The sequence below is a fragment of the Crocodylus siamensis genome, chromosome 4 (genome assembly GCF_052110815.1).
Source record: "Crocodylus siamensis isolate JL-2025a chromosome 4, ASM5211081v1, whole genome shotgun sequence".
NCBI classification, from domain to species: domain Eukaryota; kingdom Metazoa; phylum Chordata; order Crocodylia; family Crocodylidae; genus Crocodylus; species Crocodylus siamensis.
Window position 1 is genome coordinate 186,481,466 of NC_143398.1, and position 15,204 is coordinate 186,496,669.

General features: G+C 39.0%; 1 protein-coding gene across 2 annotated transcripts in view; it reads left to right on the forward strand.

The window, feature by feature from the left end:
* The window catches only part of HECW2 (HECT, C2 and WW domain containing E3 ubiquitin protein ligase 2), a 329,502-nt gene that overhangs the window by 225,691 nt on the left and 88,607 nt on the right, over positions 1–15,204 (forward strand). For both annotated transcript variants that reach the window (XM_090045208.1, XM_090045209.1), the window contains 5 exons: positions 388–557; positions 2,697–2,839; positions 8,455–8,555; positions 9,604–10,953; positions 12,422–12,517. In XM_090045208.1, the coding sequence (XP_089901334.1) occupies positions 388–557; positions 2,697–2,839; positions 8,455–8,555; positions 9,604–10,953; positions 12,422–12,517 (1,860 nt within the window). The remainder of the gene's footprint in view (positions 1–387; positions 558–2,696; positions 2,840–8,454; positions 8,556–9,603; positions 10,954–12,421; positions 12,518–15,204) is intronic.

Below are 15,204 nucleotides of genomic sequence, written 5' to 3' on the forward strand. Positions count from 1 at the left end.
TGTAGTAACCCTGAAAAATATGGCATCAGTAGTCTACTTTACATGCAGCTTTTGTTTTTAATCCAGAAATAGAGGGATAGGGGGATATATTACCAAAACGTGTTTTACATTTACATTACTATTTAATGACACTGTGCATTATATTACATTACATGGCTAAATCACAAATTGAGGAAATGATGCCCCTTGTTTTATTATCTGTTAAGAAAGCTCTTAGATTTCCTGCCTTAGCAGATTCCATGCACTCTGTCTAATTAGGCATAGCTTACAGAATTATATGCTAGTTTTCTTGCAATTCATCATGAGCCAAAGGTTGTATTTTAGGAATATGACATTTCTGTGAACTGTTTTAATTACTTTGTTTCCTTTTTCTTCCTTTCTCTTAAGATATTAGGGCAGTTGGGCTAAAAAAGGGGATGTTCTTCAACCCTGATCCTTACCTAAAGATGTCAATTCAACCAGGAAAGAAGAGTACATTCCCTATGTTTGCCCATCATGGTCAGGAAAGACGGTCTACTATCATCAGTAACACAACTAATCCTGTTTGGCACAGAGAGGTAACATGCCTTTTTTAGAATTCCTTCTGCTTGCTGGTGCAATAGTTCACCCAAGTAGTTGTTTCTTTTTATGTTTTGGTCCTGTCTGATGCTATGAGCTATTTTTGCAGCTGATTATTTAAATGTAGTTAGATATTGTTGTAGTTGCAGGAACCCTGTTGTTGAGTAGGAACAGTTGTCTTTTATAATATGTTGGAACCATACTGCTGTGAGCAGCTCATTCCCTCCGCTGCTGGCAAGATTTGGAATCACTCAATAGTCCTGTAGATTCCTTGAAATAAAGGAATAAATTAATTAGAATGGATTATAAAGTGTGAGGATACTTAAGACACAGTAAGTGAGCATTCATGTTTCAACTTAGCTTGGGCAATGATTCCAGCTATTGTTCATTGAGAAATGCTCCTCTCTGCAGTTTGTAGCAACTGGCAAGTTTACAGATTGGTTTATTGTCAGGCAGAGGGGATGCCTTTGAAGTACATGGTTCCTGTAGAAGGATTAGTCAAGGGAGGAATTATAGCACCATCTAGCAAGAGGAAGACAGCTTGACAAAAGCTAGCTTTTCAGATTTATTTCTACTTGTGTCAGTGCAGAGACTGAAACAACTCAGTCTTCAACAAGCGCAGAATGGCAAAACTGTGTCAAAAAGAAAACCTTAAGTGAGAAATAATATTTACGTTAATACCTTTTAATAACCAAAACCTGGACCTGTTAGATGGCCATTTGGTAGCTCTTGTGAAGCAAGTTGATGGGCTGAATCTGCTTTCCACTAGGTATGTGCCCCCACTATATTTGGTATCTGAGTGTTAACAGAGTCAAAGCTACAAGGGGCGTGGATAATCTTGTCAGAGAACATAGCTGATGTAGGGTTGCAGTAAACTGGAACAAGATGCAGTGGTTGTCAGAGTATGATCAATGACAAAACTGTCTATTTTGTGGATAAATAAAACATTTCCATCAGTGGTACCAATCTAACATCTCTAATAGATACACAGATACACTTTAACAGAGTCCACTTGCTGCTGAGTTCAAAGTAAGAGGTTTAGCTACTAAAGACACCCCACTCTAGGAAGCACTGCAATAAAATACAATATGCCTGCTTCCCTCATGCTACTCCCTGAAACAAATGTAATGTAGCTGCCTTAGCATGGTACTTGGTATATAGTGATAACCACACCTGAGCTAGTTTATTGGTGTGCACCGTGTTGTTGTAAACAGCCCTATAAACATCCTTATCAAGGTGCATACAAGCTGAGTGTACCGTGTTTCACTGTAGCACTCCCAAACATGATCCAGAAATGTTGTAGACATACTCTTACTACATGCACTTTCCTTTATTTCTAATAAAAAGCAGTCAAGTTTTTCTTCTATTCCCTTGCCCTCTAGTTGCTTGCTTTTGCAGCTTTTATTGAAGTGATAATGTTAACTGGAGAATATATTATTTAGGATGCCCTTAACTGATATGTTCTCCTCTGTAACAAGATACTGTTAACACCACGTTATATAATTATAATGCACATGCTGCACTGTATTGTATGTGGTGCAGAACTGATTCCGTCCTTCCCTTAGGAAATTTGCAATTTTATTATAGCAAACTGATAGTGACAGCATTTAAGTTCTGTCCATCACAGGAAAGCTTGATCCTGATGATAGCCTGGGTGAGACAATGGTTTTCTATTCCGTATGCTAATCAGACACATTCAACAATTAAAGTCCGATGAAACTGTAGAGGAATATCTAGGTTTTGTTCCCTATTGATGTTTATTTAGCTATAGAAGTATACTGTGTGTTAGGTATTCTGGTCAGATTGTCATTTGTATTGAAAATCCCAAAGGTGAAGGCTAATAGATGTTTAAGTAGATGATGTAAGCTGTTCCCGAGCAGGTAACTGATGCTTCATCAATTGTTATTTGATGAGTGAAACATCATAGTGATATAGAAAAGAAATACAGTTTATTCTTCCTGAAGGGAAATAAGGAATAAATTTATTATCTTAGTGTAATTTTGTAATATGGAAACTGATGTAATCAGCAATAATTATCTCTTTGTGTTGCTTGTTGCTGGGTGGTGGTGTAAATATCCATCCATTCTTGTTGAACAGAGGTATCCTGATAGCCTGTCAAATCTGTTCTTTCTTTGCAGAAATATTCTTTTGTTGCACTTCTAACAGATGTCTTGGAGATTGAAATTAAAGACAAATTTGCCAAGAGTCGTCCTATCATCAAGCGCTTTCTTGGGAAGTTAACCATCCCAGTCCAGAGGCTATTGGAGAGACATGCAATAGGGTAAATTATAATGCTTTGTTTACTGTTAGTTTTATATTAGTCAGGAGGATCGCCGCCTGTGATATAGTCACAAATCAACTTTTCCATGACAAATTTTGATCAAATACCATAGACTCGCCATAGCAGGAAGTTAACCTTTTTCAGTCTTACAGTAGAATATGCTTTCATTTCTTAGCTTTTTCTATTATTTTGACTCTGTGTGATTTGCCTATAATTTATTTTCTGTGCATCAAAGATGATAACTTGTTGCTAGTATGTCAAAGAGTAATAAGGCAGTTATTTAAAACAATAGAGTTGAATAAAAATGTTTAGAACAAGCAGATTTTTTTAATACAATACAAGCATTTCTAATCACCAGTTACAGAAATTTAACGTTAATTTAACTAATTGGGTAGAACTGAAAGGTTTATGTAGGTTCTTTTTCTGAGTGTCAGTAATGCTGCAATGTTGAAATTTGATGGGCCCCAAAATTAATCTACTGTGTCATTAAAAGTTTTTTTTTTACAATCTCCTTAGATTTCTGTACTATTTTAAAGATGCAGAACCATTTAAAATGATGTCCTAAAAGGTTATTTTGGCCTAAAGTGACTGCTGGTATTGACCAAATTATAATCAAATCTTGTTGGTGCTCAGAGTACAATACACTATGACAAAAGCTCTAGAATTCAATAGTCAGAAAATGAAGGAAGGATGAAAGCCAGAAAACTTGAGCTTTGTGTGAGTCAGGTGAAAGTGGCTGTTGTTTGACAGTGGGCCTGATCTATGTATAGTAGTATACACGGTGAATAAAATAGAAACGTATGAAAAAATTCTGTATAGTATTTATTTCATCATGATCCTAAATGTTCATATAGTAAATTAAATGTTCATAAAATAAGATGACAACATCTGTCATCTGAACACAATGAGAGGAGCTGAACTCTAAAGCGTGTTTTGTATAGGGCCACTTAAGCCTATGTGAGTCCTTTCATTGACCTCAAGTAGGCATTAGATGAGATGTTCTTTTCAAGAATTTCAATGGCAAGGCAGTGTCATTGTGCTTCTGCACAACAGCTAACATGCAGCTTTTTCAAAAATATTTCCACCAAATATGTAGCAAATATGTAGCAACTTGTATTCATAGAGCAAAGCAAATTCAGTTTGAAACTAGTTTTCATCTCTAAACTTCATAAGTTTTTTTAAAAAAAGATGTTTGAATAATAGCAAAATTTTGATGGTGCTTCTGTTGACTAAATATGTTTAAAAAGGGTTTGTTCATACACTTTATAATAGTATCAAAAGTAGCCCAGGTACATGTAAGGGACTTTCCTAAGAAATACTAAGTTGAAACAATTTGATTGTCTAATTCAGCATTTCCCAAAATGTGGACAACCATGGTGGGGGATGCAGCTGGCTCTTAGGGGGACAGGAATTGGACACATGCGAATCACAGTGCCAGTTGGCAGCTGCCCCATACTTCAGCCACTGACACACCCCAACTTCAGCCACTACTGCTGCTTTCCCCACAGGCAGTTCCCCTCACCAGCAATTGTCATTGATTGCCAGAGAGGGAAGAATCAGTAACAATCAGTAGTGGGGTAACCAGTAGGGAGGTAAGCAAAGACAAGATGGCAAGCTGAAATATAGGGCTGCATGACTCTTTTGGTGGGGCATAAACCCACAAGGTTTGCAAAACACTGTTCTAATTATCATTTTGAACAGCTGCGTTTGTTTAGCGTAGTAGTTTGATTCAGATTTGATTAAATCTGAGTTTAAATAAAAAATGAGATAATGCGGTAAGTGTTTTTTGCCTGTTAAATTTGCACACTGATGAACAAGTGAACCATTGGCAAATTTCAGAGCTCTGCTCAGTGTGTTTATTTGCATAGTAACACCAAAGTGTTCTAGCTACACTATTTTGTAGTTGTGTTTATCTATACGTACAGATATCTTTTCTGTACATTTTGCAAGCAAAAATTTTGGAAAACATTTTTGGTTTTAGGCTCCGTACTTGCAACTAAAATATCTCAGAATCTTTGAGGGAGGGAGAAGATTATGGAATATGCATATATGTAAGAATTATATAAGTAAATATTCAATTTAATTCACTGAAAAATTAATACTGATATTTTGTCCACTTATCAAGGATGATGATGTTGTTTATTTGTAATGCAGTAGTGTCTAGGGGCACCAGTCAGTGATCATGGCCCAGCCTCTTCCTCAGAAATCTTACAAAGTAGGTCATGATGCATAAAATAGATGAAACAGACTGAACAGAAAAGATCTACAGCATAACATTAAAGTACAAAGTACCCTAATTATAGAAAAACCAGGCATGATTTTTTTGACAGGCAATTCAAATGTAATCTCTTTTATCTTCCTCATCATGACAACAAGCAGGAAAGATATAGATATTATTTTCTGTAATAATTTAAAAAAATCAACTTTAAAAAATGCGTAAGTCCAAGTACTGAAGCCTGGGCCATGTATGCTATTGGCTTTATTAGCGACTCAATTTTATTTTGTATTTTTCTTTCATGAATACAGAGTCGTGCTATTTACTTGGTTTATGTAAATCTCCATCCTCATTACACCATAAGAATACGTGTAACCAAATTTTCAGTGATCTTTATAGTGCATTTGAATGCAGAATAAAAGTCCATTTTGAAACTTTAATCATGAAATCTTTCAGTTCTAAACCTGTGTCTATGCATATTGGTTAGTTTTGAGGGATGCTACTGTTAATTCACTACAATATAGGCTGAAGTCTGGGAGCTGCTACTCTGTAAACAGGTTGTGTTAATATTGTCCTTTGTTTCACGTAGAGTTAGCCTCAGTTTCAGATATTGCTGCAGCTGAATTAGTGCAAACTCTTTATAGACAAAGGTAACCAAGATTTGCACAGGTGGAGCATAGTCTCATTTCAGATGGGGTATTACATTGCTTTTTTATACCTATGTGACCTAGATTTATATTGTCTGTCTCAGTGAAAAACTCATAATCTAATCTTTGCTGTAATATGGTAGAGGAAGACAGACAAATCCATTGAAGGTGCTTTCTTACTCTAAAAGCATTTTCCTGGGAATGAACTATTTTGGCCATTTTTCAGATTAAATATTAAGGTCCTGATTCACTATTATGTCATACTATTATGTTTACTGTTGGAAACAGAGGACTACAGGGCTGAAATAAGTTCATTTGTAAATCTAATTAACGAATGCTTTTCAATGAAAATCTTTAATTATTAACTTAGTCTATTTTCTATCAAATGTCTAACAGTGCATTGAATGACATATTGCCCAAAGGTATATATCTTTTTTTTTTCTGATTACACTTTCTGATATGTTCAAATGAATTGTATAAGATGAGGTTTTTTGTGGAATGTGACAAATATTCGTACATTGTACTTTTGCTGTTGAGAAAAACTTTATTTTCCATTTATGTGGCCTTGGTTCTGGCTTGAACAGCACAAAGATATATTTCATTTTTTTACATAGGAGAAGGAGTTTCATTGAAAACCTTAACTAGTTCATTTTCCCCCTTATAGTAGTAATGCTGCTTTTGAGTCAGGGACATAAGAGTGTTTGAAGCCTGGAACTTGCCATTCTTTAAATAAGTTGTGTTAGTTTAGGCCTCGTCTGGATTTCTAGCAGTCAGATAGCTTCACCAGTACCCAGCACATGAAAAGGGGGTTGCAGATGGAGCGATGCATCATCACATATGAAACAACATGTATTTTTCTCCAGTTAAAAATAAACTAGAAGCTTTACTACTATGCTAGGGGCCCAGGGTTATGTTGAATTAAAACAAATATAACTTCACTGGAATGAGTTGGAAACAATTTTTAGGACTGAACTGCGAGCTATTACTAAGAGCAGCTAACAGAAAACAGAATTAAAGAACAAAGGTTAGGTTGATTAGTGGAACATTAAGACCATTATAAAGAAGAGCGGGTCATTAACACCTGTGGAAGGAAGAGTTCAGAAGGGATCAGCTAGGTTATAAAGAGCCATGAAGTGAATTGAGTCCCCCAGCACTGCCTGACTAGAAATGCTTTTGCCATTGCCAAGCACTTGGTTTTAAACTTTGGGTGGAGCAGGAATCAAAGGATTTGCCCCCTGACCCTGCATATCTGTGTACAAAAATTGCCAGTCAGTTGGGAATTTTGTATAGCTGTTGTGGAAAATAGTGGCTGACTGAACACACAGCAGAAGTGGTTTGTTTCATGGCCTGCTCTCCTAGGCATTAAAGCTGTGACCCTTACAGCTCCAGCCAAAATATATTGCGTCAAATTGCTGAAGCAATGTTGAGCTGAGCACAAACTGTAGGAGACAGTCAAAACTCCCAGCCCCTTTCCTCTTCCCTCAACCTGGCAAAGGAGGCCTGATTGGGTTTAGCAGTGTAACAGAGCTGCAGCACCAGCAGTGGAGTATTCCAGTTGGCATTCTGGTGGATAAAGTAGTCAGGGGGTGACCACTTTAATTTAGACCTTGTTTACACAAGGTATTTTGCTATATCCTAAAGTATGAATTCAAAACTCTATGGTTTTGCCAGTATAACTTATCCTATGAGTCCTCTTTTATTCCAGTATGCAGGTGGCCTTTTTAATTTCTTTTTTGTTTACAATCACTTGGGAAGAGATTTAAGCTAAGCTATTTATACCACTATAGAGTGCCCTCATGGGGAGTTATACCCATGGACCTGTACTGACAGAAGTGATAAAACTGTCCTAAGTTGACATGCCCATTGATGGCTGTCTGAATTATGCTGGAGGAGACTCTGGACTGACTTTTGCATGACTATTGGAGTACATTGGACAGAATCTCATATTTTATCTCAGTAAAACAATTAACCCCTGTTTGAGTCTCAGTGAAATCTCTCATTTGGAATAGATTTCATAGATTTCATAGACATCAGGGCTAGAAGGGACCTCGAGAGATCATCGAGTCCAGCCCCCTGCCCAAAAGGCAGGAAGTCAGCTGGGGTCATAGGATCCCAGCAAGATAAGCATCCAATTTACTCTTAACAGATAAGCATCCAATTTACTCTTAACAATTTACTCTTTACAATTAACATTAATCCCATGCATTAAGAATTGCACTTAAATTGGTTCCTGGTCAGCACTAGTTTAAAGTTAGGTATGTGTCTAAGTGCTTTTTTAACTTGGGCCTAACAAAATGAGTATTTCTAGTATCTGTCTTTCAAGTAATGAAATAATTGAATTTTTTTGGTAAACTTAGAAATTTTAAAAATACTTTTTCCTTAAAAATATTCTCCCTTTCAAAATTCTGAAAAGATTTGTGGAGGATGAAAGTTGCTGGTACATAATTGCTACTTGGAAACAATAGTTTGTTCCACTGTTTTACATGATGCCATGGTTTGTTGCATTGTTTTACATGATAGTTATTAGTCTTTCAGCAGGTGCATGGTATTTGTGCATCTCTACAAGGTAGTAGATGAGGCCCACTTTTATGAATTCATGGCTAAAACATTTTATTGCATCATGGCTTGCTGATATGAACATGACAGATTAAACCTTTGACAGTTAAAAACTGGATGGTAAAGAATCTAGAGAACTATTTAGCTATTGTGAATATGCATGCATACATGCATACACACATATTTTCTCTTTACAGAGATCAAATTCTCAGCTACAATCTTGGCAGAAGGCTCCCAGCTGACCATGTAAGTGGGTATCTGCAGTTCAAAGTGGAGATTACATCTTCCATTCATGAAGGTGAGGTTTACATCAAAAGTCATTATTTACTATGCTTGCCTATTACTGTCTTTTTTTTGTATACACTGATTGTTTAAAGGAAATATGTTGTTTTAGATACTGTCTATTTTTATTTAATTTTTTTCCTCTCACCGTGTTATCTTTTTAAAATGTGCTTCTGTGCTCTTAGCCTGGCTCTCATCCAATTCATTTGTAATTTCTTTATTAGTAGATGCCAAGTTATCTTAGTGTATTAGTGTATTACTGATCTATCTAGTAGAAGCCTTAGTTTGGCATTACTGCACCTATCGTCTTCTTGCATAATGCCCCACCTTTGAAAGTAATATTCACTCCTAAACCTTTGTTAGGATGAAAAGTTTGGTCCGTTTCCCCTTTCATTCCATTCTAAATCACATCCTAAAAACCTCAAAAAAAACAATATTCCACCTTAAAATGTTTATTGCAATACCCCAGAAAGCACCCACAGAACTTTTACCTACATTTCCCATCTTTAAAGGGAAAAATATTAAAGTGTGTTCTACATAGAAGGTGATATTTCTGTAGTTTGTGGCTTCTTCCTAAAATTTTGGGCACTGGTCATAATAGCCTGCCTGTAAGAGCTAAATTGTGGTCTATGTCAATGGCTGGCCCACTGTAGAGCCTCATCTTGGATATAGGAGTACAAACTCTAGAAAACTGTTTCTTACCTTCCATGTGGTGTTTGTCAGAGCAGTTTTTACAAGATTCCTGGCAAAGTGCTTGCGTCTCTTAGCGCAAGGTGGATGTTCTTTGTGGTGATACTTCAGGTTTATTAGGTTCTCTTTACCCCACAAAGTAGATTAAATCCAAATTATTCATGACGGGCAATACTTAGCGGTTTTTAGAGTATGATATCATAGAAGCTAGATAGAATTCCCTGCAGTTTCTTCGCTTAGCTATTTTGAATGAAGGTAATGCACAGCTTAGCAGATGTGTGTTTATATATCATTCACGTTATACAATGATGTTAGAATTAACCTGCTGGAGGCATCATGTATTTCAATTCCAGTCTCTGTGTTTTTAATGGCAGATGCTTCACCAGAAGCAGTTGGTACTTTGTTAGGAGTGCATTCTGTAAATGGAGATTTGGGAAGCCCCTCTGATGATGAGGACATGCCAGCTGGACATCATGACACACATCCAGTTTGTTCAAATGGTTCAGTTCTTGAGGAATCTTCTGGAGAGGCAATACCAAAGCATCCTTTCAGGACTAGTACGACTCTAGAAACAGACCAGGAGGAATTAACCTCTTCTACTTCAAGGTCATCACCTACCAGAGGTCGCCAGGACTCACTGAATGACTATCTGGATGCAATAGAACACAGCAGTTATCCGAGACCTGGAACATCTGGTGGCAGTGAGCGTTCACTTGGGGCCTCCCCAAAACTAAGGAGTAGCTTTCCCACTGACACGAGACTGAATGCTATGCTCCACATTGACTCAGATGAAGAGGAACATGAGTTGCATCAAGATACGGGTTTTCAGTCTTCCTTGGAAGAAGGTGGTTTAGTGATGCTTAATGGTGCTACAAGGAATGTTGAAGAACATTGTTCAAGTCATTCATCAAATCAGGTAATGCAGGGTTCAGCAGACAGTGGAAAAGTTTTATCTTTTGAAACTCCTTTGCGGCCATCTGATAACCAGCAAGAGACTCTGCAAAGGCTCCCACCATCAGATGTTGCAACTGAAGGTGAAAACCAGCAAGACTCTCAAAATGAAGTGCCAGCAGACCAGGCTGGCAGTGTATTGTGTGCCTGTCAGGAGGCAGAACAGCCTACTAGCGGTGTGGATACAGGAGCTCTTGACTCTGCTGTTGGTAGTAGAAGAGGTATCAGTGAAACAGAATCTATTGACCAAGGGTCTGAACCTTCCCAGGTTTCGTCAGAAACTGAGCAGAGTGACCCTGCTCGCACAGAGAGTGTTAGTGAGGCTAGTACTAGGCCAGAAGGGGAGAGTGATGTTGAAGGAGCAGACAGCTCTTGTAATGAAAGCGTGACCACACGGCTGTCTTCAGTTGAAACAAGATGTTCATCTTTTGAAAGTGCCAGGTTTCCTGAGACTCCTGCCTTTTCATCTCAGGAAGAGGAGGAGGGAGCTTGTGCCACTCATGTGGCTAGAAGTGAGCCTGCTGCAGAAACACAGGAGACTATGCGCTGTCCTGGCTCTTTACCTGCAGTGAGATTACCAAGCACTCAAGAGGAGGGGCAGCTGGCTGAAGGAGGTAGTTTACAGGATGGAGAAGAAGCAGAAGAGATTTGGCAAAGAAGGAGGAGCCTGCAGGCTGCTGCTGCTGCAAGTAGCCAGTCCCAGGATGAAGAAACTGGAGATGCCCAGGAAGCTTGTGAGGGAGCAGCTGCACCAATTGAAGGAGCTACTGGAGGTAATGTCTGTAGGCAATAGACGATAATGCACTCATTAGTAGAGCTACTGAAAATAAAGAATTAATACAAAATGAAAGAAAGATAAATAAATCACAAAAATTTGAAGATCTGTTAAGATAGTTTTACTCCCTTATTCCCATTCATATTTTTAAAATTTATTTGGTTTTGAAAAAAACATTTTAGCATAAAAATATCAGTTTTAAAACCAAAAATGTTATAGTTAGGGGGAAAATGTGCATGTATTTCTGTGTTGATGAATGAAAATGTTAGTGGGTAAAAACAGCAAAGCCTGAAAACTAGTACTTGAGAACTTGAGGGGTTTTTGTTTTGGGAGAAGGGGAAAAATATGCATAATAAAATACAAGGAGGATTCAGGCTTTTTTTATAGAAAAGAATTGCAAATCACTTTTAAAGATAATTCTTCTATGTGTTTATAAATTCTTCCTTGTTCATGCAGATTCCTGCAAAGAAAGAGAGACCCTTATCTTATTAATAATAACCTGAAAAGTTAATTTAAGTCATGCTAGCTCCAAAAAAGGCACCAACCTAATTGTAATTGTTCTTATTCACATGCTGCTGCTTCAGTGATGAACTGGGGATTTTTGGGAGCTCCTTGATAACATGTTACCATCATATTTTAGGATATTAGGGGTAATTTCTCTGACTCTCATTGAGTTGATCATCCTCTGGACATTCCTGCAGTAAATCATTCCTGAAAGACAAGTATATCAAGTACTTCTGAAGAGCAGCTTTTGACTTTTGATTATATCAGATTGCACCAGATATCAGAGGAAATAATATCTCTCTGAACTCTGCACAAAAGGAAAAATCCTGGTATTGTAAAAGTCAATGAGAGTTCTGCTGGCTTCAGCTGAGTCAGGGATTATCCAGGGATTTATTTTATGCATAATTTCAATATACTGATGTATTTTTCAGCAACAAGGTGTAACAAGGTGTAAATACTTCCAGCAAAGTGTATTTAATAATTCAGGCTTGTTTGGAGTTGTCATGCGTAATAGTTATGGGTTTTGCTTTAATTGATCAAACCTTTCTTTAGTAGTTTTCTTTATCCTTCTATATCAGAGCAAGCCTCACTCTTCAGTTAGAGACTGAAAAGTCTTATTATTGTGGGACAGCTTGTTAAAATATTGTGAATATATCTTTGTAGTTTTATATTCCAAGCGCCAATGGCCAAGGTGTTTTATTTGAAGGTATTACTTTATATTATTCCCTTGAAGTCAATAAAAATATGGTAGTGTACCTCAGGAAAGAATTTGGCCTTGAGGTTATGGTATTTGGATTTCTCTGGTAGTTTTATGTGATCTATATGCTCTGAAAGTGCTAGATATGAGTTGGCATTCCTTCCTGAGATTTGAGATTATAGGCAGAAGCCATAATCTCTGTTGTGCAATTCAGAGACAACTCAACAGAATAAAAACACATAACTTCTTTATGTTTTAATTCTAGGTTCTCAAGCAAATGGCCACCAAGCTTTGAGGTCACTACCTTCGGTGCGTCAAGATGTCAGCCGATATCAAAGAGTGGATGAGGCTCTACCACCAAGTGAGGTTCCTTTTAACTTTAACCAAAGGGAGCTCAGGATATTAGCCACTCAACTTTTGAGGTCAAACTAAAAGATACCAGTTGAGGTGTTCCAAGTGAGGAGTAGGGAACAAGCATGTGAACTGTCTTTTCAGTGTCTGATCCAGATGAGTAGGGATGTGGGGTCATATTCCATAGTTAGTATGCTGAAAGCTGTGATATACAGGTGAACCTTGCCATTCGCGGAGGATATGTTCTTGTATTCCCCACAAATGGCGAAATCCATGAATAATGCACGAAGTTCATGAATGCAGTCTGTGTTCATGAACACAGTGCCCCGGCGGCTGGGGGCAGAGCATGGCTCTGGCGATGGTGGTGGGAGCCCAGTGGCAGGAGCCTGGCAGCAGCAAGCATGGAGCTCCCAAGTAGCTCCTGGAAATGTATAAAGTGTATTTAAAATGCAGGTTCGGTATTTGCGAATATTTGAAACCATGAACGCCGAACCTGTGAGTAATGAGGGTTTCCTGTACTTCAGAGCTGATGGAGAGCTACCCCGAAATACACTATATCCCTCTGGACATGCACTGCTAACTGGAGTTCTAAAATTAGCTGGAAAATTGTAAAGCTTAATAAGTTTAGCCTTCCTGCTTTGAACTATTGCATTAGAGATACTCTGGATATGAGATGTATGGTTAGACACAATCATAGAATCATCATAGGGCTGGAAGGGACCCTGAAGGATCATCAGGTCCAGCCCCTTGCATGAGCAGGAAAGACATCTGGTGTCAGGTGACCCCAGCCAGGTGACCATCCAGTCTTTTCTTGAAGACCTCTAGGGTAGATGATTGCACCATTCCTGGGGGAGCTTGTTCCATAGTCTGGATACCCTAGTTGTAAAGAAGTTTTTCCTAATGTTTATCCTGAAACTATCTTTCAGGAGTTTGTGGCCGTTATTTCTAGTTTTCCCCCAGGGCACCCTGGTGAACAGTTGTTCACCGAGCCCCTGATGGATGCCTCTGATATAGTGGTAAGCTGCAATAAGGTCCCCTCTTAGCCTTCTTTTCTTTAGGCTGAAGAGTCTGAGGTCCCTCAGCCTCTCCTCATGTGGCTTGCCTTGCAAGTTCCTGATCATAAGGGTGGCTCTTCTCTGGATCCTCTCAACCTTTAGTACATCCTTGTTGAAGTGTGGCACCTGGACGCAATAGTCCAGCTGTGGCCGCGCCAATGTTGAGTACAGCAGGAGAATCACTTCTTCAGTTTTACTGGAGATGCATCAGTTATTGCATGCCAGAGCCAACTGCCAGCTTATATGGATGCTGAGGTCTACTGTCACCCCCAGATCCCTTTCATTTGTAGTGCTGGTTAGGTTAGCGATGCCCAGCCTGTAGGTATGCTGAGGGTTCTTCCTTCCAAGATACAGCACTTTGCATTTCTCTATGTTGAACCTCATCTGGTTCCGTTCTGCCCAACATGCTACCCTGTCTAGGCCTGCTTGTATCTGCAGGTGTGTCCGTACAACCCCATATCTGGGTGTTGTCCACAAACTTCGCCAATGGGCTTTTCACCCCTTCATCCAAGTCATTGATGTTGAACAGCACTGAGCCAAGTACCAACTCCTGGGGTACGCCACTGCCCACATCTCACCAGGACGACATCGATCCATTCATTTGGACTTTCCTTGTCCTACCCCACAACTGGTTTCGCACCCACTTGACAGTCCTGCAGTTGAGCCCAATATCTTCCAGTTTTCTGATCAGTACCTCATGAGATACCAGGTCAAAGGCTTTCTGGATGTTGAGCTCTATCTGATGTCAACCACTTTTCTCTTATCCAGGTGACAAGTCACCTGATCATAGAAAGAAATGAGGTTGGTCAGACAATACCTGCCTGTGATGGAGCCATGCTGGCTGTCCTTCAGTATCATGCCTTCTGCAAGTTTGTCATATATAGCCTCTTTGATGATTGTTTCTAGGATTTTCCCTGGAATAGAAGTCAAGCTAATTGGCCTGTAGTTTCCCGGGTCCTCACACTTCCTCTTCTTGAAGATGAGCACAACAGTGGCCCTCTTCCAGTCCTCTGGGATTTCTCTAGAGGCCCATGATTTTTGAAAGACCTTTGCCAAGGGCTCTGCGATTACTTCGGCCAACTCTTGCAGCACTCTTGGGTGGAGTTCATCTGGTCCTGCTGATTTATATACATCTAATTTCTTTAATTGGTTATACACAAGTTCTGTGGCAATGGTGGGAATGATGTCAGTCCCACCCTACTCATTCTGTGCCCTACCTGGCGTGTTGTTCCCCTTTATCTTGTGAAAGACTGAGGCAAAGTAGTCATTTAGGAGTTCTGTTTTTTCCTGAGTGGGAGTGACTAGGTATCCTGAGGCATCGAGAAGTGGCCCCACACTCCCATTAATTTTCCTTTTACTCCCTATGTAGCTAAATAAAGACTTCTTGTTGTCTTTGATTCTTGTAGCTAGTTCAGTTTCTGCCTTAGCTTGCCTAATCTGGTTTCTGCAAGTGCAGGCCGTTATCAAGTAGTCTTCCTGAAAGGCTGTCCCAAGCTTCCATTGTGTGTATGCCTCTATCTTTTTTCTGTAGGAGGGCTTCAACTTCCCTGCTTAGCTAGGAGCGTTTTTTGACCCTTCTGCTACTTTTTCTCCATAAGGGCATGGATTTTCTATGAGCCTTAAGGATTGTGTCCTTAAGGAA